The 24,794-nt window shown below is 47.9% G+C and overlaps 1 protein-coding gene and 3 long non-coding RNA genes across 4 annotated transcripts; 1 reads left to right on the top strand and 3 right to left on the bottom strand.

The window, feature by feature from the left end:
* Nucleotides 1-2,938: 2,938 nt before the first annotated feature.
* Nucleotides 2,939-9,722, bottom strand: LOC135393143 (uncharacterized). Its single transcript, XM_064623671.1, has 4 exons — nt 9,422-9,722; nt 3,555-3,655; nt 3,244-3,406; nt 2,939-3,186 (listed from the first exon to the last, which is right to left on the bottom strand). The coding sequence occupies exons 1-4, from the start codon at nt 9,639-9,641 to the stop codon at nt 3,128-3,130; spliced, it is 543 nt and encodes a 180-aa protein (XP_064479741.1). The 5' UTR covers nt 9,642-9,722; the 3' UTR covers nt 2,939-3,127.
* A 6,378-nt stretch (nt 9,723-16,100) lies between these two features.
* On the bottom strand, nt 16,101-17,064 carry LOC135393142 (uncharacterized). Its single transcript, XR_010422481.1, has 2 exons — nt 16,753-17,064; nt 16,101-16,281 (listed from the first exon to the last, which is right to left on the bottom strand). It is a non-coding gene; the product is annotated as an uncharacterized LOC135393142 (long non-coding RNA).
* Nucleotides 17,065-21,078: 4,014 nt separating this feature from the next.
* On the top strand, nt 21,079-22,016 carry LOC135393141 (uncharacterized). Its single transcript, XR_010422480.1, has 2 exons — nt 21,079-21,391; nt 21,856-22,016. It is a non-coding gene; the product is annotated as an uncharacterized LOC135393141 (long non-coding RNA).
* A 464-nt stretch (nt 22,017-22,480) lies between these two features.
* On the bottom strand, nt 22,481-23,528 carry LOC135393139 (uncharacterized). Its single transcript, XR_010422479.1, has 2 exons — nt 23,133-23,528; nt 22,481-22,661 (listed from the first exon to the last, which is right to left on the bottom strand). It is a non-coding gene; the product is annotated as an uncharacterized LOC135393139 (long non-coding RNA).
* Nucleotides 23,529-24,794: the final 1,266 nt, after the last annotated feature.

Raw genomic sequence — 24,794 nt, 5'->3', positions numbered from 1 at the left:
TCTCTGTGAGGCCGACAACGGCGAGCCCTTTCACCACCAAATGGCGTGGCTGTGATAACGTTATCAACTCATAATGTGAAAAGAATATACCAAAGTAAACGACTACATGCGTATTATCCTCAGAGTGCACAAGATTGTTGCGTAAAATGCTTTTGTTGTTACATATCTGAAATGTTGGTTGTTATCTTTGTTATCTGAAGCGTCAAATTGACTGCGTTGTAACAGAACATTTCGCACAGCAAAATATATAATAATAATAATTGGGGGTTGACGTCGCGAGACAACTGAGATCATGAGCGACGCCACAGCGGTCAGTCTGTGGATTGCTTATGCCCACCTGAGGGTTCATTAACGTGCGATGAAAGCTCACCACACGGCACTCCGTATTTAACGTCCCTCGCGGAAGGCGGCATGTCTAAGCAACTTGTACCCTGCCACCAAGTTGCTGGCGTCCTCGGCCGGGTTCGAACCCGCGATCTCGGGATCAGTCATACGCATGCGCATAGGCCATTGTGAAAAGGTCCAATGAGCGAAATTTCGGACCGGAAGTTCAAAGACCCAGCATGCGTTGCGGCACCCGAACTTGAACGGCACCCGAACGGCAACTTGAAAGCCACCCATGGCGGTCGTCGCCGCATTCGTAAAGAAACTCTCTACCAAGCAGTTTGTAGCACCTGTCCTGAATATACGGAAACAACATTCTGAAACAGTGCAATAACCCGTGTGTCTACCACACACCTGCATGTCTCTGTGCACGTTAGGCCAGGACATAATATTTGTCATGGTGGTGATGGTGGTGATGGTGGTGAAAGGGCTTGCCGTTGTCGGCCTCACGTATGTGGGCAACGTCACGACTGACGCCTTGGGGAAATGTGCGTCCTGGGCCGACTTCTAGGGGAACTGTGCCGACATATGTCTGAAAGCGTCTGAGGAAAACCCAGGAAAAACCCCAGACAGCACAGCCGGCACCAGGATTCGTCATATTTGTCATCCTTCTTCATGGCTCTCAATCCTCTTTGACGGGAAAATCCGTACCAATCGTGCCATTTCGTGAAAACTCTACACGAGCCATCTCATTTTGGTATGCTTTGAGATGTTGTACTGCATGGGATACATTTCGTTATCCAGTTGTTTGGCAGCTCGTGTTGGTTTCGTCGCCCGCGAAGATACTGCACCAAAATTGTGTTTGAAACAGGGCAATATGCCGCACGGCTTTGGGATACACACCATTCCATCAACTGCAAATGTCAGGCAGCCCATCACAGTGCACATCGATACTGATTCACTTAATTGATGCGCATCATCATTTCTTAGGTGTGCAAAGTCGAGCGACAATCCAAAAGTTTCCATTTGTGCGCTTCAACAGCAGCGCAGATTATGTTCGCATGTTACCGTTTCTGTCAATACTTGTAGCATACATTTTGAAGAAAACACGATGTACAGGCCCGTTCCGACATACAGCGCTTTGCACCAGAGCACTGGAAAACAGCGCTGTTTTTCCCTCCTCTCCCGGCCGCGACTCGATGGAAAACAGCGCTTGGCGAAGTTGAGCTTCGGTGAACTTTCCCATTCGCTGTCTCCCAGCGATAGGCTCCCTGAACCAATGAGAACGCGGCGGCGCGTTCACGTGACGGGGCTGCCTTTTTTTTTTCGATCACGTGAGATCACCAAGTACAGCGCTGGGACAAGCGCTGCAAGTGCGAACCCCACAGTGGAAATACAGCGCTGTTTTGCAGTGCTGTGGTGCAGTGCTGTGGAGCAAAGCGCTGTACGTCGGTATGTTTGTTGCGGTTTGTGTTGACTCAGAGCACGTGCGTTTACGACAACTATCAGCACGCGCACACTTTGGTTTTATTTACTTTCTATTTAGGGCAGTTCCTTCTATTTTTTTCATTCACTGTACCCCGGAGCGCGCTCAGATGCTGTTCGCATACCGTATCACGTGACGGGCGCTGGAAGCGACAGCGCGAGGCACCCTAGCGCAAGGAGCCCGTGGTATCCACCTGTCGGCTGGCCCGTCGTCCCGACCCGACTTCATCATTCGCTCAGCATACCATCCCATAACCACGTCCAGGAGCATCGTGTCGGCTGTCCGCGGCTGCTTTCTCCGACCGTTTGTGTGTGTGTGTGTGTGTGTGCGTGTGTTTGTAAATTCGGGTATAACGCACCACAGAGCGAAAATATTTGCATTGTGCCTCCTGGTGGACAGCTTGACAGACGAGGCAGGATTTCGAGCGATGTCAAACATCAACTAAGTGCTCCTTTAACATCCTTCCTTCCACGCGCAACATAATTCGGAGCGGTATTCTAACCTTTAAGGAACTGCGGCCATGGGCTGTGTACAGACGCGGACAGATCAAGAGAGCACAGCAGGAAGGAGTGGGATTTAGTACACGTACTTGGTCGACTTCAGGGGGAACTGTTGTCCGGAAAGTCCGCAGAAAAGCCTAGGGAAAAACCTCCGACAGCACAGCCGGAGGTAGGATTCGAGCCCATGACCTTCCAGTGTTCAACATGACCTTGGCTACCACCAATGAGTGGATGCTTTTACCTACTCGACAATGCCGCTGGTGTATTTGAATCATCCAGGACGCGATAGTACTGAGGTACCTCTTCACGAGGAAGCCATTACAGAAATACGGGGACCCTTCACATGTGTTGCGTTCGATTATCTCGTCAATACCTACCAATGGGCACATTGAATCTCCAATGAAAAGCACTTTCGCCCGATTCTTGATCCTTAGAACGCCGCGCAAAGCGCATGGACAGCCATCGTGCCTTTGGAGCAGCGTCTCAGCAGAACATGCACCATACGCAACAACGATTCGAATTTGAAACGCTTGGACTGCTGTCCGCATGCCACCTTAACTTAACGGATATTAAATCATAAGCTTTTGAACTTAGGCGGTGGGATAAAAAATGTCCAGTTGGCAAGATATCCATTCCATTGCATTTTCTGTATTAACTGGTCATTTGTAAAGCACTGAACTTGTTATGAACGCTATTAGCAATTCGGGTGGATGTGGCAGCAAATATCAATAAAACCACGACAAGGACTACAAGCCAACTTTTTGAGACCTCTTATGTTCCGTGCAGATCTTCGACTGCAGAAGGGTAATTTTGCTTTCTAGACTACAAGCTTCGGAGGTTCTTGATCATCACCGTCAACGAACTTGTAGCCGCCACCTAGATAAAGTAAGCACAGGAGTTATGATGCGCCACCGTGCAAGGCATAAGACTTACAGAAAACGTGTATGCCACACAAGCTGGGGTCGCAAGGGAAGCTTTTTCTGGGCATTGATTCTTGAGCTTTTTCGGGGACGTCGGGGAATCCATACATGAGCCAGCAACGTCCAAAGCAAAGACGGCACTTGTCGCTCACCACATTATTGCTGCAGTGCGGACTCTGTGAAGAACAAAACGTTACCTGCTGGACCCCTTTAAGAATAGTCTTACGTGAGCTTTATTATGAATACGTTGAACTCCGTATACTTGACTTTGATGTAGCCCCAATTAAAAAGAAAACAGTCGCAAAAGGTGTAGGAATTACTTACTTCACGTAGACATGTGGCCGGGTCGCAGTATTTCCAGGCGCCTCCCTCAAATGATTTCATCTTTTCAGCAAGTCGGAGCAAATTTGCGCATGCAGACTCTCCTGAAGTGTAAATGAAGTGTGAAGTGCGTTCCTTATTTAGACATCAGTCGTAGCCGATTGCATATCTGCTTATAATTGGAATCTTCCCCAATGAACCTTTTTCATATGCGCATCGTATCCTAGCGGCCCTCCAGCGAAGTGCACTCGACGTATGCCAAAACAAACATACGTGGGTAGCACAAAGGACCAATACCGGTCGGAGATGAGACCGACAAGCGCGCGTCGTTCGTGCGGTGTCCCCCAACTGCTGTCGTCCACATCCAACGCCATCTATTAAACACGGAGATAGCCTAGTCCGGCGCACTCAAGGTCATGCACATAATCAGCGTACTTTGAAAAAGCTTTTCAAAGCTTTTTTTTTTTTTTGCTTTTTCAAAGTACTGTGATTCTTCTTGTGATCCATCTCTCCTATCCAGTCTACTACAAGATCCACAAGAGGTTCCACATCTCTATTAACTTCACTCACACATAAACGCCCGTCAGTCTTAGCTTTCTTCAGAATAAGCTAACCAATGGGATTTTAACGTCTGATCTGTTCCGTAAACCCGCAGACTCTCAACTATACTTGGCATTCCATAGTTGTCATCCTCGACACACGAAACTGGTCATTCTCTACAGTCAAGCTCTCCGGTATAGGAGAATCTGCTCGAATGACGACGATCTGGACAGAAATTTAAAACAACTGCAGCAAACCCTTGTCGGCCGTCAGTATCCACCCGATCTACAGCTTTTCCCGCCGTTATTAATCCTCTTGTCGTACATTTTAATCCTTATACCATGACATTTAATCCTTTTGCCATCCGAATTAATCCTGCTTTCATAAATTTTAATCCTCATTTCACAAAATTGAATCCATTTCTCACGTGAGAAATGGATTCAATTACCCATTTGCATTGGATTAAATTGCGTACGCAATTTAATCCACGTGACTATGTGTGGGCTACGTGACTTTTTTTTTGTATTTTGGGACAATTCACATGTCTACGGGTATTGCACATGTTTTTCATTATTAATGTGGGTTTCTGCACCATAATGGGATACTGTGGGAGTGTTAATCTGGATTATGGTATTGTGGGACTATTCCCATGTCTACGAGTTTTACCCATGGTTTTTATTACAAACGCGGGTCTCTAACCTGTAATGGGTACTCCGGGACTGCCAATCTGGTTTATGATATTGTGGGACTATTTCCATGTGGGCGGGTATTACCCATGCTTTTCATTAGATATGCAGGTTTCTGCGTTGTAATGGGATACTGTGGGACTGTCAATCGCAATCACGATATTGCGGTACTATTCCCATGTCAATGGGTATTACCCATGGTTCTAATTAAAAACGCGGGTTTCTGTATCTAATGCGATACTGTGGGACTGTATATCTGGACTACGTTATTGTGGGGCTATTCCCATGTGTGCAGGTATTACCCATGCTTTTCATTAAATATGCAGGTTTCTGCACTGTAACGGTGTACTGTGGGACTGTCTATCTTGATTACTATATCCTTGGACTATAAGCATGTCTACGGGTATTCCCGTGCTTTTCATTAAAAACGCGGGTTTCTACATTGTAATGGGATACTGTGGGTCTGTGTATGTTGAATACAATATTGTGGGACTATTCCCATGTCCATGGGTATTACCCATGATTCTCATTAAAAACGCGGGTTTCTGTACTCTAATGGGATGCTGTGGGACTGTGTATCTAGACTACGTTATTGTGGAACTATTTCCATGTTTTACGGGTATTACCCATGCTTTTCATTCAAAATGCGGGTTTCTGCACTTTAATGTAATACTGTGGGACTGTCAACCTTGATTACGATATAGTGGCACTACTCCCATGACTACGGGTATTACCCATGCTTGCCATTAAAATGCGGGTTTCTGCTCTGTAATAGGATACTGTGGGACCGTCTATCGGGATTACGATATTGTGGGACTATTCCCATGTCTTCGGGTGTTGCACATGTTTTTCGTTATTAATGTTGGTTTCTCCACCATAATGGGATACTGTGGGACTATCAATATGGATTATGGTATTCTGGGAAACCCAGAAACCCATGTCTTCGGGTATTATCCATGCTTTTTGTGAAAAATGCGGATTTCTGCACTGTAATGGGATACTAAGGGACTGTCTACCTGGATTACGATATTCTGCAACTATACCCATGTCTACGGGTATTAATCATGCTTTTCATTCAAAGTGCGGGTTTCTGTACTATAATGGGATACGGTTGGACTGTGAATGTCGATTACCATATTCTGGCACTATTCCCATGTCTACGGGTATTAAGCATGTTCTTCATTCAAAATATGGGTTTCTGTATCGTAATGGGATACTGTGGGACCGTCAACCTTGAGAACGATATTGTGGGACCACTACCATGTGTGAGGGTATTACCCATGCTTTTCATAAAATGTGTGGGCTTCTGCTCCGTAATGGGATACTGCATGACTGTCGATCTTGATTACGATATCCTGGGACTATATGCATGTATACGGATATTCCCCTCGCTATCCATTAAAAACGCGGTTCCTTGCACTGTAATAGGATATTGCGGGTCCGTCAATCTGGACTACGATATTGTGGCACTGTCTATAGTTATTACCCATGCTTTTTATTCAAAATGCGGTGTTCTGCAGCATAGCCGGATACTGTGGGACACTCTATCTGGTTTAGGATATTGTGGGACTATTCCTATGTGTGCGGGTATTACCCAAGCTTTTCATTAAATATGCTGGTTTTGCCCTCTATTGGGATACAGTGATCCACATAGACAGTCCCACAGTATCCCTTACAGTGCAGAAACCCGTATTTTGAATGAAAAGCATGGGTAAGACCAGTAGACGTGGAAATACTCCCACACTATCGTAATCCAGGTTGACAGATCCGCAGTATCCCATTAGAGAGCAAAAACCCGCGTTTTTAATGAAAAGCACGGGGAATACCCGTAGACATGCTTATAGTCCCAGGATATAGTAATCAAGATCGACAGTCCCACAGTACACCGTTACAGTGCAGAAACCCGCATATTTAATGAAAAGCATGGGTCATACCCGCACAAATGGGAATAGTCCCACAATATCGTAATTGCGATTGACAGTCCCACAGTATCCCGTTACACTACAGAAACCCGCATGTTTAATGAAAAACATGCGGAATACCCGTAGACGCCCTTATAGACCCAGGATATCGTATTCAAGATCGACGGTACCACAGTATCCCATTACAGTGCAATTACAATGTAGAAACACGCGTTTTTAATAAAAGCATAGGTAATGCCCGTAGACCACAACATCGCAACCCAGATTGACAGCCCAGAGTATCCCATTACAGTGCAGAAACCCCCGTTTTTAATGAGAAGCATGGGTAATACGCGTAGACAGCGGCATAGTCCCACTATGTCGTAATCCAGATAGACAGCCCCACAGTATTCCACTAGAGTGGAGAAACCCGCATTTTGAATGAAAAGCATGGGTAATACCCGTAGACATAAAAATAGTCCCACAATAACGTAGTCCAGATACACAGTCCCACAGTATCCCATTAGGATACAGAAACCCGCGTTTTTAATGAGAAGCATAGATAATACCCATTGACATGGGAATAGTACCACAATATAGTAATTTCGATTGGCAGTCCCACAGTATCTCATTACTGTGCAGAAACGCGCATGTTTAATGAACACGTGCATGAAGGTACACCTTTTTTTCTTTATTTTGTTCGTTGCGCATCTTCAAAGACGCGTCTTTCATTCACCCCCCGTGTGAGAGGCTGAAGTAGCACAGTGCCGCCTCATGCGTCGAAGATGAGTTTTAACTGGCGGAAACAAAACAAAAACAAATGTATCGGGTGACTCTATCGGAACTGCCCTTATCTTGGGTTGCATTTTCTGTTTTCGTTTAATCTTTTTCCAGGACGCAAGAGGCGATAGTGTGCTCTTCCCCTCTCACACTGGGGGTGAAGGAAAGACGCGTCTCTAGAGACGAACAATGAACAAAAAGAAAAAATGGTGTTCCTTCACGATCTTTTTGTGGGCGATCTATCGAACGGATTTTTGTTCTGAAAACGGCACCGGTATCAGATGTTCTCATTGGGACAACTTCGTAGCTTTTATAATTAAAAACTTAATTATTGAAAGTTAATTAAGACATTGCCTTAGGAGTTTGCTAATGGAATTTACTTAGGAGTTTGCTAAGAAGTGCCCTTCAGCATATGCTATATTGCAATTGATTTCATCTCGGAAACAGTGACGTATATATTTTAAAAATGTATGTTCGCATTTAGTTGGTACGCCCTGTATATACAGGGTGTGTGCAGAGAAACATGACTCGCATTTAGGCACATAGCTTGTTGCCTACCTAACTAACGAACTTCCGGTGGCGCACGATGGCGCATTTATGCGTGCGAAATCTGCAGAAAAATTGTGGAAGCCATACTCAGCTTAAAAAATAAACGGAACAACGAAAACGTCGGCTTCCGTGCATCAGAATAGGGCAACATGGTGGACAACAGGGTGTATGTGAAAGGGCAACACGGTGGACGTAGGAGAGTTGTGTTCAAGTACCGCTAGGGGAGCTATCGGTGCATAAATCGAAACGATGTCCCACATGGATGCTCATCGGCAGTACCCCTAGCGGTGCCTGCACATAACTCTCCTGAGACCGAAATGCACTACTATGCACTGTCATGACCGCCCTATTCTAATGCATGGAAGCCCATGTTTTCGCGCTCTGTTTATTTTTTTACACTGAGTATGGCTTCCAGGATTTTTTTTGCAGCTTTCGCACGCATAAATACGCCGTCGTGCGCCACCGGAAGCTCCTCGGCTAAGTAGACAACGAGTTACATGTAAAATCATCAGTCATATACACAGACTCTTTGAGTTCCTTACAGACTATCTGTAGCATTCATTGCACAAAAGACCCCATTGTCCATCGTGCAAGGCGCATTGCAAGCACTATAGCTAACAGGGCTTATCGGTTACTGTTCTGCTGGGTACCCAGCCATGTTGGGATACCTGGAAATGAAAAGGCCGATCGAGCAGCTGCTGCTGCCCTAACAAACGACATTACGGCTTTCGACATTCCATCAAAAGATCTCAGGCTATGTTTAAAAAGCAGCATTAACAGACACTGGCAGAGCTTTTGGGACCAACAGACAAGCAACAAATTACATGCTATAAAACCCAAGATAGGCCCTTCCCCATCTGCATCAAATCGACTGTATGAGGTGCTATCTTGTCGGCTCCGTTTGAGACACACATACTTAACACATGGATATCTCTTACGGGAAGAAGACCCTCCCGAGTGCAATCACTGTGGGGAACAACTCTCAGTCCTCCATACCCTCATTGTATGCCCAGCGTATCAGCATCTTCGTGAACGTCATTTTGTTTTATTCTATAGAAACTTCTTACCACTGCACCCGGCGCTTTTGCTGGGCGATGAAAGTTTCATACCCTTTGAAAAGATCTATATGTTTTTTAGAGATACCGGGTTTTTAAAGGATCTGTGATTTTAACTACTAACCCAGCACTCAACACTGTTTTAGTAAATACACAAATTTTACACAGATAAAACTTACGCTGGTATTTGGCGCATTATGGCCTTAGTAGCTAATGCGCCAGAAAAACCCAAATCAAATCAAATCAAGTTACATGTAAAAATGCGGGTCACGTTTTTCTGCACACACCCTGTATATCAGAAAATATGTGTGACAGTACAGACTCGTACCAGCACAAAACAACTTATCACGGGTACCTACTGTGCCTGATGGTGTTGCCATTGAATGTTTCTGGGGCTGTAAACGACCGTGGCCTAGGTCCAGTTATTTCTGAAGTTGCGTCAAAGATGGGAGTGCAAACCAGACCAGTGCGGTTGTGGCTTCTCAGGTACTGGCACTTGTAGCGAATTGGCTTCCCTTCAGCGCTTACCAGGAGCAACTCAGCAAGGAAGAACAACAATAATTTCGAAATACCCCTCATAGCTATTCCAACATAGCAATTTTGACCTGCTGCTCTGCAGCTGCTCCCAGAACTTCTTCCTCCGCTTCTTCCCTTGATTCAAGGGTACGAAACTCGCGAGTTCCGGTGTGGGATAAAGTGAGGCGCTGCATGTTTTTCACCTCACGAAACGTCACTCTCACTGACTTTTTGAAGAAGGCACGTGCTAATATGAGAGAGCTGATTGGTCGGCTTGAATTTGCGCACTTTCCGCGTCGCACGCAAGCCGGTGTAGCGACTCGCCAAGCGCGGTCGCAGTGCCAGATGTACAACGTTTTTTTTTTATCTTTAATTTCTCCCTTCTCCTTCTCAGAAAAAAAAACTGCGCTCTCGTTCTTTCTTCTCTTCCCTTCGCTTCCCTTTTTCCCTTGCCGCGCTCTGTGGCTGAAAAGCTGTAAATACAGGCCAGTAGACCTCCGACCTTTGCAGTAAATAGATAGCTTTTAAACACACCCAACTGCTTGCGTAGATGGGTAGAAATCCAGCGAACCGGTAGAGATGTAGGAAGGGAGTTGCCTCAGGACAGAAGCCGCCACCAGGCGGCTTCTGTCCTGAGGCAACTCCCTCCAACTGCTTGCGTGTTTTTCGTGCCTTCACTTGTGACGACCCGACACCGGTGACCGCCGGCGCGAAGCTGCACACCGGCTTTCCGGCGCCCATTTCGGGTGCAGAAAGCCTAAGATGTTTTAATTTGTACAACGGAAGACAGAACGAATAGAAGAGAGAAACGATGCAGCAAGCCCTGTATTTCTTCTCCTTCGAGGAGAAATGTGCTAGTCATGTCACAAATACTAGTCATGTGTGTGTTGCACTCACTGTGCTAATGGCATCCAACAGTTGGTCACTGCACAGTTTACAGCGAAAGCTGTAAGGAGGAACTCGTTTGTCTAGGACGACGTAGGTCCTGACTCCTTACTTGGCGCGCCATTGGTTGCCGCAGCAGCAAATCGGAGAGCACATTATATATGTCAGGAGCCACGCTGCGTCGTTGACAAAAGTTGCGTCCTTGCCAAAAAACTCCAACCGTGCGGGATACAAGTGCAAGCGCCGTCAGTGTATCACACACTACTGGCGGCCACGAAGAGTGTGTACGGTGTCTGTAGATAGGGAGTGGAGGGCTCAGCACGCCGCTGTAGAACGCAAGCGGTAAGCACACCGAGGAGACAAGCAACCAGACGCGCATTGGCTGCATGACGACAACATGAACCAGCAGTGAGGGAACACAAAGCGGCTGCGATGAGACGAAGGCGAGAAGACCCGACAGTTAGGGAACGCGAGGCCGAGGCCAACAGACGTAAACCAGGCTCCCACAGCTCCCCATAGAGCCCATAGTTTGAGATAATTCAGGCAACACTGGACATGCAACCAATGAAAATGAACTATGATGCCTACCTTTCGGCCAATCAGGAGTCTCTCAGTTTGGCTCGCCTTTCGGCCCGGTACTGGCCAGTACTGGCTACCATCGGCTTTTACTTTTACTGGTTTTCATGCCCGACGCTTGTTATTCCGTATTCCAGAACAACTAGGCAAATTTTTGACAAAATACACATTTATTTGAAACATCGTACTGATTCAATAGTCTGACACAAATATTCACCGTGCCTACAGAGTCCAAATCGTTGCGTTCGTTGACCAAGTTCGAACTCGAAAAACACACACACACGCACTCTACTCCCAGAAGTGAGCAACGCTCACACGAGTGCACGCTATTTCACGGTTAGCATCTCCTTTCGTTGGTTGCAGTGCGAAGGTTTCAACGAAGCGGGCAATGCTTGTCGCACGGACGCCGAATCCTGTCTCCGTTGTGACTGCATTTGAAAATGCGACGGCGCTCACAAGTGTTCCTCAGGCGTCAGCTCACCACTGCATTCCAGTTCTGAACTCGAGAGACTGTTCGTACGTAGGATACTTGTGTCGGGGAAACATCACAACACGCGCTGAGTCACTTTGACACACGAACAAATCTGGGACTTCTCTTTGAACAATGCCATCATATCGTGGTGTCAACTGACATCGTCGAGACGCGAGACCGAGACGCCGCTGCCACTTCTCTCCCTTCTCTTCTCGTAACTGCCCGCCAGACAGGCAGCCCGCGAAAGAATGCTCTTTTGAAACTTTGCCAACCAATAGCGGAGCGCGCAATGTCTTTCGGCCAATGGGTATCAACTATGATGCCTGACGGAGTAATACCACGTGTCTATGACGTGCAAACATTTTAGAGCCGCGAAGAGGGGGAGCTGTGGGGGCCTGACGTAAACTGTCCCAGACGTGTGCACCTGAAACGAGTGCGCATCCGTCCGAGTTTGCACTGGCCGACGCGGATTTTGCAGAGAAGTTTTTGAACGAGTTTGGACATGCTTGCTTGTTTGCTTAACATGGGGTAGGGAAGGGCAGCCTTCCTGAAGGAAGCGTACAAGTTTGTGACGTTTGCGATAGGCTATGGTTTCGTACCGACGTGGCGACCGCACGCGTGCAACACCGCCGACTGTTGGCCAGGGAGTTGACGGCAGAATGGGTGGAAAACTTTAAGAAAAAAAAAACTTCTCTACATATGCGTGCGCAACTCTGAGAAAAAAAAAAGGAGTCGAACGAGAGAATTAAGCAATTTTACACCCCTTGATGCAGTTTAACTCTCACCAAACACCATTGCAACTCCCTGTTTCTGCGTTTCTATGTTTTCATGCTCTAATAACTTCATTCAACCAGCGCTTTACTCCGTGGTAAGAGTTGAGCCCGAGGCGTCTGCATATTTTTGGACCGTTTTCGTTCTTTTCATTGCGTAGTCTAGCAACACTGACACCGCGGTCGTTTAGCGGTTGGCCGTTGTCGTGCGGGAACTGTATCTATTAACGATGTTCTCAAAGCCGAATAAGATTATCTTCGAAGAAGAACGTCGGCGGCATGATCTCAATGAATTCTCCCGCAGTTCCAATGAGATTCAATGTGAAATCAGACGACCAATTCATTCAATGTGCATAAGAGGAGTATTTCTCATTGAGAGAATTGGGAGTTTTGCAGGGGAGCGGCCTTCGCGACAACGTGTTCTACCATGTTGTGTGGCGAAGGCTGCTCACAGGGAATAAAGAACCAATTCAAGGAATTGGTCTAATGAGTATCAATGAGAAACGCTGACTTCCAATTGATTTGATGAGATACTCCACCAATACAAGGAATGCGAAGTCAATTGAATGAATTGGCCCAATGGTGAACGAATGAGACACGATCATTCCCAACTGAAGGAATGAGATGCAACCTTTTCGGCGCCGTAGCACGTATCCCCATCCGCGCTCCAAAATAGTTCGCGTGATTTCAAATGTTTTTGAATATTCCCTCAAAGGTACAGGATCCGTGGTACAACCTACTGCTGCGCCTCACGCTTGAAGCTATTGTGTTGCAATTCATGCAATATTGCACTGCACAGAAGTGGAAGCGTCCGCCAGTCGCCAGCGGAATAGTCAGTCTCTTATGAATCGTCCAAGTGTGAGGATGGCGGCCGCGCATCTGCATCAATTCGCCCTTTATCTTTGTGAGTTTTTGCCGTTTTAAGGTACGTAGTTGACGTGTAAGGCGTCCCTGTTCTTTGTATGACTTTACCCCTGCAGGCATTATGAGCGCTGACGGAAAGATAGGAAGATGAAATGGAGTGTTGTAGTGACTGTTACCAACCGCGCTGTGTGAAGCGGTATGTAATATGCGTTGTTGCCTTCTGACATTATAGCAACGTCATTTGAAATGGTATTCGAAATATTATATGAAGTGTATCTGAAATGGTATTTCGTGCAGGTTGAGCCTGTACGAGGCGGCAGGCAAGGGAGTCTTTGTCGCGATGTGGCTATGACCACGTCGTGGGAACGCAGTCTCGCCCAAGTTGGAGATGTGTTAATTTTCACTCAAGAACGACAGGCTAGACCGTAAATCGTGAGGTGGCAGGTGTACAAGACAGTGAAGAACATGGTCGTCGAAGAACTCAGTGCTTTAAGAAATTTTTCCTCCTGGCGTTGTGCGCTGTTCGTTGTTTGGACGTTGCGAGAACGAGCCTCCATGGATTACGGTAGTGTGTGTAGGTGATGAACGGTACGCCTTCAAAGACACGTAAGTGCTGAATTGAGTATTTGTTCCTGCTATTTATTGTTTCGTGTGGTTTCTCAGTTCCATGAATACTCACACATGTGCAAGTCATTTGAAACAACTTTTCGTTTTTGTGTCTTGCTATTTGTCATATTTTCACACCTACTGTATTGTTATGTGAACAATAAATTTTCACGAAGAAACCACACAGAGTGTATTTCTTTTTGCAGCCACAACTTCTTTGATTCTTCAACGTAACTTTCATTAGGAGCAACGGTTTTGAATGTTACTACTCATTAAAAAAGTGCATTGGCAGGGAGAATATCAGGCTGACTTCAGTGGGAAATTTCTTAGTGCAACACGTTGGCTCAATGGGACGCAAGACTGACCTCGAATGAGTTTGCATGGGTTCTATTCAATGTGTCTCGAATTGGGCCCCATTGATTTCTACAGATAATTTTCATTGAGACCAATTAAAACACCAGTTGTGTCCAATATAATATTTGTTCCAAATCATCTATTGGGATTTGGAATTTTAGGGGGTTTTTTTTAATGGTGTTTGTCTGAAAGACGTCCAATTGAATTCAATGAGTTTTTCGGGAAATCTTCAATGGGATCATTTCTAGCAATGAAGTGCAATGAATGCCACAACTACAAATCATGTAGCTGAGTGTCGTCCTGTATGTACTTCAGGTAAGTATGCGTCCTGTGTTACGTACACGTATAGGACATTGCTTCGAAGGGAAGGTCCGTTCAGTTGTGGATACTGCTTACAATTATCAAAATGTGGTAGCTGTTCACAGTTATGCTTCTTCAAGAGAGTTTCTTTTCGTAAGTGGACCTTTGTGTCCTAAGAAGTCGAACTTCTTTGAAGAACAGGAACTTCAAATTGACGATAAGTGAAATCGTATTTTGGATAGGACACTTTGTTAATTAGTGTTAACAGCATTGCAGAATAGTCTGGCTTTGATGGAACGCACTGCAGATGACGAAGGTGGCAAGTTACCTAAAGGCTAGCATCACTCGGCATGGCTCTGGAATGAGAAGCCATCTGTGCAGGTTGTGGTAAGGAGGTACCCTGCACTGGTAAGTTCCAATGGGGTAGGTATTACCGCCGTTCTGTATTATCATTCACGTGTATCCTGCCGACGACAAGTGGTGTCAGTGCAGGGGCGGATCCAGTCCGTGTCGCTTTTGTTGTTGTTGTTTGGGGCGGGGGGTATGTTTGTCGAAGCCCCTAAGTGGGTAGGGGAGTGGGGGACACCACTGCTAAACCTACTGTTTTGAGCGGGGGGGGGGGGGGGAGATCGCCCAACCGTCCCTACCCCGGATCCGCCACTGCATCAGTGTTGAGTTCTAATGCTGTTGTTACTGTTTCAGATTTACGAGTCGTTTGCACGGCGCATTGGACAGACACAGAAAAGAAAGTGCTGCTCCACCTCCACAAAGGATGGATGCACATTCCAAGGAGGAGAAAGGGACTAGTTAGAGTAATGATCAGCTCATAAATGAGCATATTATTGATGAACAAGAGAGTAAGTAGCCCACATAGCACCAATCACTTTTTGCACGCACAGACATGATTCAAACCATTCATTTTCCTAGCATAGTTTGTTTGGCACAAGAAATTGTTAGTTATGAAAGTATTTGACTTATGATAACATAACATATCGCCATTGCTCGGACTCCATTACCTATATTTATGTTGCAGATTATTACCCAGCATGAGTAATTCATGGCCTAGCTCATGTCCTGAAGGAGGTGCATCTGACCTATGCACTTGTGTAAGTGCTCATCTTATTACAGGTGTTTTATAATAGATATATTGGGAAGTGTATACACACATCTATTTTAGGCAAGATATATCTTGTAGCTTCAAATTGTGAATTGCATGACAGCAGTTTCTCATATAAGGCAACTACCCTTCTGCCAAGAAAAAAGAAAAATCTAAAGTACATGCACTGCACTTTATGCCTCAGCCAGATGCACTTCAAAAGGCGCGTCTCCCCCTGCTTTGTCATGAAAAAGCAGAAAAGTGGGTGCCGATATGCCAAATTCCTGTGCACTGATATGTTTATGTATAGTGACAGATTAACTTCGAATAGCTGTTTTGTTTCCTGTTTGTAGGAGTTGGAAATATATGAGTAGTAAGTACTGACCACGTTTATCCGGAAACGCACATCTGGCCTGGACGCCATTAATTAGCAATTAGAGCTAATTGGGACCCCCCACATTAATCAGCACCCTCCAGGGAGCCATCACACTAATTGGGGAATGTCTATCTTGCGTCCAGACCAAGATGTGCGTTTCCGGATAATCGTGGTCATAAAAATAAAAAAAAAATAGGCAGAAAATAAAATAAAAAGATAGAAATAGAGTGGAGAGAAACAATTTATTCGAAAATCAACGATGCCGCGGCGAAGAAGCCGCTCCGCAACACCCGAGTGACCAGCGTCCGCCATGTTGGTAGTTTGCACCCAGCAGTTGCAGAGATCGACGACAGGTGGCCACTTAGTTGCAAGGCATCACACCAGATGGCGCCACCATCATAGCTCTAGACGAGAAAGACAGAACAAGATACTAGCGGCGGGTAAAAATGACAGCACTGCTAAGCAAGTCTAGGCATGCGAGAGAAAAGGTCTAACCGCTACTGCTAAAACAGAAAACAGTACACATCGGGGAAAAAGGCTTACGGGAACGATCGCTTAGGCCCAACACTACGCAGCTAACACAAGGCGGGAACCACACATCGCTAAACATGCGAGAAAAGGCTTAACACGAGCGCGGTCACCGCTAAACACGGCAAACATACGAGGAAAGAGGCTTACGGGGGCGATCGCTTAGCCCTAACCACAACACTATGCAGCTAACACAAGGCGGGAACCACACATCGCTAAACATGCGTCAACAGGCTTGGACACCGCAAAACAAGTCTAAACATGCGAGAAAAGGCTTAACACGAGCGCGGTCACCGCTAAACACGGCAAACATACGAGAAAAGGAGCGCGTCAAATCACTCACTCACCTTTTCCCCCGCGGCAACTTCCAGGCAGAAACTGAGCGAGCGCGGAGAACATACGTCTGCTCCCTACGAGATCCAGCCAGCAACTGAGCGAGCGCGCGGAGCGCACGTCCGTCTTCCGCGACGGTCCGAGAGAAACTGAGAGAGGCGACGCGCGCGCGCCCTCTGCTCCACCCGTCCGCGCATGCGCGCGCGCGCGCTCCTAGCGCCCCCTGCGCCGGCCGCGGGTGTTTTCGGTTTCGGCTCTCTGCTGCTGCGCGCGCGCTCCTAGCGGCGACGGGTGGCTTTTCAGTTTCGCTTTCATTCTCCGTTCTTTGCGCGCGCGCGTTTATCTCTATAAAGGCAGCGCGCACCGCGCTCGCGTCATCATTCTGACCGATACGTGGAAAACGCCATGTGTGGTTTATTCTCCTGCGTTTCTCGTCGTCGCAAGGAAAAGACAAAAAACGAAGAACTTCGCGAATTTATACGCGGCATCGTGGAGGAAGCCTTTCAAGTCCACCGTCTGGAATGGTTGCAAGCACGTCAAGAAATGTGTCAGGACAAGATGAAGACGCTCGACCGCATCTTAGCGGCGGACAGACTGACGAAAAAGAAGTCCAACTTTAGCCTGGACAATCTGTATTGGGAACGCAGTTCCGATGTAGAGGACGACGACGACGAGGATGTGTAAATAAAAAGCGATGCATTTCTCTTCGAGTCTCAGTCTCTTCTTTCTCTTCGTGCAACGTGTACGCACGCAACATGTCTTCCCCCGAACCTTTTCGTTTCCGTCATCCCTTTCGCTGTATCTTAAGCGGCCCCTCCATGTGCGGCAAATCTACGTTCGTTGCTAACGTGTTGAGGAACCTGAACGACGTGGTGGACAAGCCCCCGTCACAAATATTCTACGTGCAGAAATATGCTTCGCCGAGCATGCAGGACGAATTCGGGGACTCCGTAAAATTTACCAAGGAGCTACCGCGAGAGTGGGACACGTCGCGCGCTACGCTGATCGTCGTCGACGATCACATGACCGACGCCGGTTCCTTGAAGGAGGTGACCGATCTTTTCATTCGGGGTTCTCACCACGCCAACGCGTCGATCTTCTTACTCGTTCAAAACATCTTTTTCGACAGTAGCCATTTTAGAACAATATCCTACAACGCCAGTTACGTCGTCCTGTGGCGCACCGTGCGCAGCGTGCACCAGATGGAACATTTCGGCCAACAGCTATTTGGCAGAAAAAGATTGGAGTATTTTCTGGACGCATATAAACAAGCAATGTCGTCGCCCCACGCATATTTACTCGTGGATCTTCACAACTATACGCACGAGGATCACAGGTTGCGTAGCAATATCTTCCCGGGAGAACGTCAATATATCTACGCTCCGAAATGAATCTCCGCCCTCACCTCACTTTACTCAAAGTACTCTCCACTCTACCCCCTCCACGCCGCCGCGACGTCTTGAGACGTTCGTCCTCGTCCGACATGAAACACCTCTCCGAAATTTGCCTCAATGTATTGAACGGAAAGGTGGCTCTAGCTCCAGATACGTTCGCGCGTTTGAAGAAGCACAAACGCTTTTTACGACGGCTCGCCTACAAAAAGATTCACAAGAATCCGCAACGTTTGAAGCGCTATCTGTCTCAGCAGCGAGGACAGGGCGTTCTTTCGTCGGTGGTTCCTCTCCTGCTTTCCGCCGTGTTGAACCTTTTCGCCAATGGCCAAGAGAATTGAAGTGACCACCTCCTCCATCGGAAACATTCTTTCCTCGAAGGAGAGTGACGACGTCAAAGTGAAACTCATACTGCAAGCACTGTATCGCATACTCAAGCAGTACGGATTTGACCCCTACGACAATAAAAACAAGGCGTCCGACGCTACAAATGACTTTGACTATTCGCTCCTCTCTCCAGAGGTGGACGAAGAGGAAGCGGAAAGGGTCGTCTCGGAATTAAAGAAGGTTCTTTCCTGGGATCGCGAGGGTTGTGTCTCCGTGTCGGGCAAGCCCATCAGACACTCCTCAGTTTACGAACTCGTCAATTATTTGTTGCAACGTAAGACGGGAAAGAAACCTTCCTGGTTCCCCAAAGTCTCGAAACTATTGCGTCTGATTTCTCTACCCAAATCTCGCGAGCCTCAACAGCAGCAGCAGCAGCAGCAGGCCTCCATTGCGTGGACGACTTATGGAGGGATATGAGAAACCAGAGGGTGGTTTGGGGGGTGTGGAACGCTATAGAAAAGCGCATCACTTGAGCAAAAAGAAGGCTCTCGCCATTCTCAGAAAGCTGGATGCCTACACGCTTCACCATCCGGTCAGAAGAAAGTTTAATAGGAGACACATCATCGCGCTCAAGATCAACGACGTGTGGCAAATGGACCTCGCCGATTTTTCAAAATACAAGAGATTCAACGGTGGCTACCGCTACATTCTCGTGGCAATCGATTCCCTCTCCCGCTTTCTGCGCACCCTCCCGCTAAAGACGAAGCGCCCCGCCGAAATGAAAAGGGCCATGATAAGACTTTTTCGGGGAGGTAACGTACCTACACACATCTTTTGCGACAGAGGCGGGGAATTCTACAACAAGACCGTCAAGGAGTATCTCCAAAACCATGTCGAACAGCACGTTCGGTAAGTCGATACAAAATGTGAGACGGATGAAAAAGTATGCCCTAGCCTACGACAAAGAAAGCGCGCTCCGAAAAGCTAGCTCCGTCGACTGTCAGCATTTTCACATTCTGAGTGATAAGTGCATCTTGTACGAGATGAAACAACGCCGCATCAAATGCACGCACCCCCTTTACGTGGGCTTTGCCATTCTTGAAATATCCAAAGTCCGAATGTACAGCTTCATCTACGAGTCGCTCTTTTCTCGCTTGACATGTCCAGTGCAATTGATCTATAGCGACACGGACAGCGTAATTTTTTCTCTCACGTGTGAAAGCCTGGAAGAGCAGCTGATGAAGATTGAGAGTGAGTTAGATCTGTCTTCCTATCCGACGGACCACCCACTTTTCAACGACGAGCACGCGAATCAGATGGGGTACTTCAAAGACGAGACGGGGGGCGGAGTTATTCAGGAAGTCGTAGCCATCCGAGCGAAAATGTACAGCATTCTCTTGGCTGGGACACACAAACAGATCGCGAGAGCCAAAGGAGTTAAGAAAGACGTGGTGAGGAAACATTTATTGCACGAAGTGTACCGAGATTCTCTGTTCAATGAAAAGGCGGTCTCTCAGAAGCAGTGCACCATCCAGAGTATAAAGCAAACGATGTACACCATTTCGAGACTCAAGAAGAGCTTGGTCCCCTACGACGACAAACGCTATCTCGTGGATGCCGTACACTCCTTCCCTTATGGGAGCTGCGAATACGGTAAGCTTTCCTAGTATTTTGACGCGTATAGGATTACGATAGTACTCCCTCTTTGTGCAGCACCGGAAAACCCGGAAGAGAGCCCGAGACCGTCGACGTCAGGCATCGAGTAACCGCGGAACAAAGAGCTGCACGCGCATGTAATCGAGAATAAAAGTTCTAGTCGAGACATCCCTCTCTCTCTCTCTCTCTCTCTCTCTCTCTCGCAGACAGGAGCAGCACGGGACATCGTGGCAGTGTGGTAGCGGAATGGGTGTACGAAAAGAATTACCATTCCGTCATCGTGCTGACGCAGTGACCCGCGCAATGACGACGCTGCGATGAAGATACCCCATATCCTTTCTCTTGAGGCAAGTCAGGGAGGGTGCAGGCATCTATCGACCAAGTCCTTTGTATGTATTCAATAAAGATGTTTCAGTGAAAGAACACACAGAGTCTCGTCAAAGTTATTCGGTCTGTTTAATGCGTTGCATGTCAATAACCAAGCGGTATTTCAATAAATCAGTGACAAAGTTGACGATGTAGACTGCTTGCAAATGTCGCTGCTTCCGCAGGGCGTGCTTAATATGAGCGATGGCACGAGCGAGAAGGTCCACGATGTCTGCAGCGATGTAGTTGAATTCTGCGTTGGCCAAGCTCACAAATTCGCTCATCAGTCCCAGGGGTCCGTCAGGAACCGTTATGCAGACGTTCTTGTAACGGGCGTAAATTCGACGCACCATCTCCTGCAGCGGCCCCGGCGAGATCTCTCCTATATTGCCAAAGCCTACCATGTCTATCACGTAGCGAAAAGCAGTGATGACGAGCTCGTTGCGGGGACTTTCGCCGTTGAAACATTCCTTCTCCACTTCTTCCCAAGAAGCGTGGGTACGGGAACAATTTTGTAAAGAGTGGTAGCTGAACATCTTCACGTAGTGATGACGCGAGCGCGGTGCGCGCTGCCTTTATAGAGATAAACGCGCGCGCGCAAAGAACGGAGAATGAAAGCGAAACTGAAAAGCCACCCGTCGCCGCTAGGAGCGCGCGCGCAGCAGCAGAGAGCCGAAACCGAAAACACCCGCGGCCGGCGCAGGGGGCGCTAGGAGCGCGCGCGCGCGCATGCGCGGACGGGTGGAGCAGAGGGCGCGCGCGCGTCGCCTCTCTCAGTTTCTCTCGGACCGTCGCGGAAGACGGACGTGCGCTCCGCGCGCTCGCTCAGTTGCTGGCTGGATCTCGTAGAGAGCAGACGTGTTGTTCTCCGCGCTCGCTCAGTTTCTGCCTGGAAGTTGCCGCGGGGGAAAAGGTGAGTGATTTGACGCGCTCCTTTTCTCGTATGTTTGCCGTGTTTAGCGGTGACCGCGCTCGTGCTAAGCCTTTTCTCGCATGTTTAGACTTGTTTTGCGGTGTCCAAGCCTGTTGACGCATGTTTAGCGATGTGTGGTTCCCGCCTTGTGTTAGCTGCGTAGTGTTGAGGTTATGCCCAAGCGCGCTCCTTTTCTCGTATGTTTGCCGTGTTTAGCGGTGACCGCGCTCGTGTTAAGCCTTTTCTCGCATGTTTAGCGATGTGTGGTTCCCGCCTTGTGTTAGCTGCGTAGTGTTGTGGTTAGGCCTAACCGATCGTCCCCCCGTAAGCCTTTTCCCCCGATGTGTACTGTTTTCTGTTTAGCAGTAGCGGTTAGACCTTTTCTCTCGCATGCCTAGACTTGTTTAGCAGTGCTGTCATTTTTACCTGCCGCTAGTATCTTGTTCTCTGTCTCTCTCCTCTAGAGCTATGATGGTGGCGCCATCTGGTGTGATGCCTTGCAACTAAGTGGCCACCTGTCGTCGATCTCTGCAACTACCCGACGTCAACAAGCACTGGTCACCCCGGAGCCGTTTCTTCGCCGCGGCATCGTTGATTTTCGAATAAATTGTTTCTCTCCACTCTATTTCTATCTTTTCATTTTATTTTCTACCTATTTTTTTTATTTTTTATCAGCTCAAGTATCCGGAAACTCACATCTTCGTCTGGACGTGTCTTAGATGATCCCCAATTAGTGTAATGACTCCCTGGTGGGTCCTGATTAATGTGGGGGGTCCCAATTAGCTCTAATTGCTAATTAATGGCGTCCAGGCAAAGATGTCAGTTTCCGGATACTTGAGCTGATACATTACTACTACCACGTAGTAAGTACTGACCACGTTTATCCGGAAACGCACATCTGGCCTGGACGCCATTAATTAGCAATTAGAGCTAATTGGGACCCCCCACATTAATCAGCACCCTCCAGGGAGCCATCACACTAATTGGGGAATGTCTATCTTGCGTCCAGACCAAGATGTGCGTTTCCGGATAATCGTGGTCATAAAAATAAAAAAAAAATAGGCAGAAAATAAAATAAAAAGATAGAAATAGAGTGGAGAGAAACAATTTATTCGAAAATCAACGATGCCGCGGCGAAGAAGCCGCTCCGCAACACCCGAGTGACCAGCGTCCGCCATGTTGGTAGTTTGCACCCAGCAGTTGCAGAGATCGACGACAGGTGGCCACTTAGTTGCAAGGCATCACACCAGATGGCGCCACCATCATAGCTCTAGACGAGAAAGACAGAACAAGATACTAGCGGCGGGTAAAAATGACAGCACTGCTAAGCAAGTCTAGGCATGCGAGAGAAAAGGTCTAACCGCTACTGCTAAAACAGAAAACAGTACACATCGGGGAAAAAGGCTTACGGGAACGATCGCTTAGGCCCAACACTACGCAGCTAACACAAGGCGGGAACCACACATCGCTAAACATGCGAGAAAAGGCTTAACACGAGCGCGGTCACCGCTAAACACGGCAAACATACGAGGAAAGAGGCTTACGGGGGCGATCGCTTAGCCCTAACCACAACACTATGCAGCTAACACAAGGCGGGAACCACACATCGCTAAACATGCGTCAACAGGCTTGGACACCGCAAAACAAGTCTAAACATGCGAGAAAAGGCTTAACACGAGCGCGGTCACCGCTAAACACGGCAAACATACGAGAAAAGGAGCGCGTCAAATCACTCACTCACCTTTTCCCCCGCGGCAACTTCCAGGCAGAAACTGAGCGAGCGCGGAGAACATACGTCTGCTCCCTACGAGATCCAGCCAGCAACTGAGCGAGCGCGCGGAGCGCACGTCCGTCTTCCGCGACGGTCCGAGAGAAACTGAGAGAGGCGACGCGCGCGCGCCCTCTGCTCCACCCGTCCGCGCATGCGCGCGCGCGCGCTCCTAGCGCCCCCTGCGCCGGCCGCGGGTGTTTTCGGTTTCGGCTCTCTGCTGCTGCGCGCGCGCTCCTAGCGGCGACGGGTGGCTTTTCAGTTTCGCTTTCATTCTCCGTTCTTTGCGCGCGCGCGTTTATCTCTATAAAGGCAGCGCGCACCGCGCTCGCGTCATCACTACGTGAAGATGTTCAGCTACCACTCTTTACAAAATTGTTCCCGTACCCACGCTTCTTGGGAAGAAGTGGAGAAGGAATGTTTCAACGGCGAAAGTCCCCGCAACGAGCTCGTCATCACTGCTTTTCGCTACGTGATAGACATGGTAGGCTTTGGCAATATAGGAGAGATCTCGCCGGGGCCGCTGCAGGAGATGGTGCGTCGAATTTACGCCCGTTACAAGAACGTCTGCATAACGGTTCCTGACGGACCCCTGGGACTGATGAGCGAATTTGTGAGCTTGGCCAACGCAGAATTCAACTACATCGCTGCAGACATCGTGGACCTTCTCGCTCGTGCCATCGCTCATATTAAGCACGCCCTGCGGAAGCAGCGACATTTGCAAGCAGTCTACATCGTCAACTTTGTCACTGATTTATTGAAATACCGCTTGGTTATTGACATGCAACGCATTAAACAGACCGAATAACTTTGACGAGACTCTGTGTGTTCTTTCACTGAAACATCTTTATTGAATACATACAAAGGACTTGGTCGATAGATGCCTGCACCCTCCCTGACTTGCCTCAAGAGAAAGGATATGGGGTATCTTCATCGCAGCGTCGTCATTGCGCGGGTCACTGCGTCAGCACGATGACGGAATGGTAATTCTTTTCGTACACCCATTCCGCTACCACACTGCCACGATGTCCCGTGCTGCTCCTGTCTGCGAGAGAGAGAGAGAGAGAGAGAGAGAGAGAGGGATGTCTCGACTAGAACTTTTATTCTCGATTACATGCGCGTGCAGCTCTTTGTTCCGCGGTTACTCGATGCCTGACGTCGACGGTCTCGGGCTCTCTTCCGGGTTTTCCGGTGCTGCACAAAGAGGGAGTACTATCGTAATCCTATACGCGTCAAAATACTAGGAAAGCTTACCGTATTCGCAGCTCCCATAAGGGAAGGAGTGTACGGCATCCACGAGATAGCGTTTGTCGTCGTAGGGGACCAAGCTCTTCTTGAGTCTCGAAATGGTGTACATCGTTTGCTTTATACTCTGGATGGTGCACTGCTTCTGAGAGACCGCCTTTTCATTGAACAGAGAATCTCGGTACACTTCGTGCAATAAATGTTTCCTCACCACGTCTTTCTTAACTCCTTTGGCTCTCGCGATCTGTTTGTGTGTCCCAGCCAAGAGAATGCTGTACATTTTCGCTCGGATGGCTACGACTTCCTGAATAACTCCGCCCCCCGTCTCGTCTTTGAAGTACCCCATCTGATTCGCGTGCTCGTCGTTGAAAAGTGGGTGGTCCGTCGGAT

The sequence above is a fragment of the Ornithodoros turicata genome, chromosome 4 (genome assembly GCF_037126465.1).
Source record: "Ornithodoros turicata isolate Travis chromosome 4, ASM3712646v1, whole genome shotgun sequence".
Lineage (NCBI taxonomy): Eukaryota > Metazoa > Arthropoda > Arachnida > Ixodida > Argasidae > Ornithodoros > Ornithodoros turicata.
This window is presented reverse-complemented; position numbering and strand designations above follow the sequence as displayed.

Excerpts from the sequence above, each read along its gene's own strand:
- LOC135393143 (XM_064623671.1), bottom strand. The coding sequence starts at position 9,641 with ATGAGGGGTATTTCGAAATTATTGTTGTTCTTCCTTGCTGAGTTGCTC. Across the intron at positions 3,407-3,554 it reads CGGCCACATGTCTACGTGAA|AGTCCGCACTGCAGCAATAA; the intron begins GTAAGTAATTCC and ends TGTTCTTCACAG. Across the intron at positions 3,187-3,243 it reads GTGTGGCATACACGTTTTCT|GTGGCGGCTACAAGTTCGTT; the intron begins GTAAGTCTTATG and ends TACTTTATCTAG.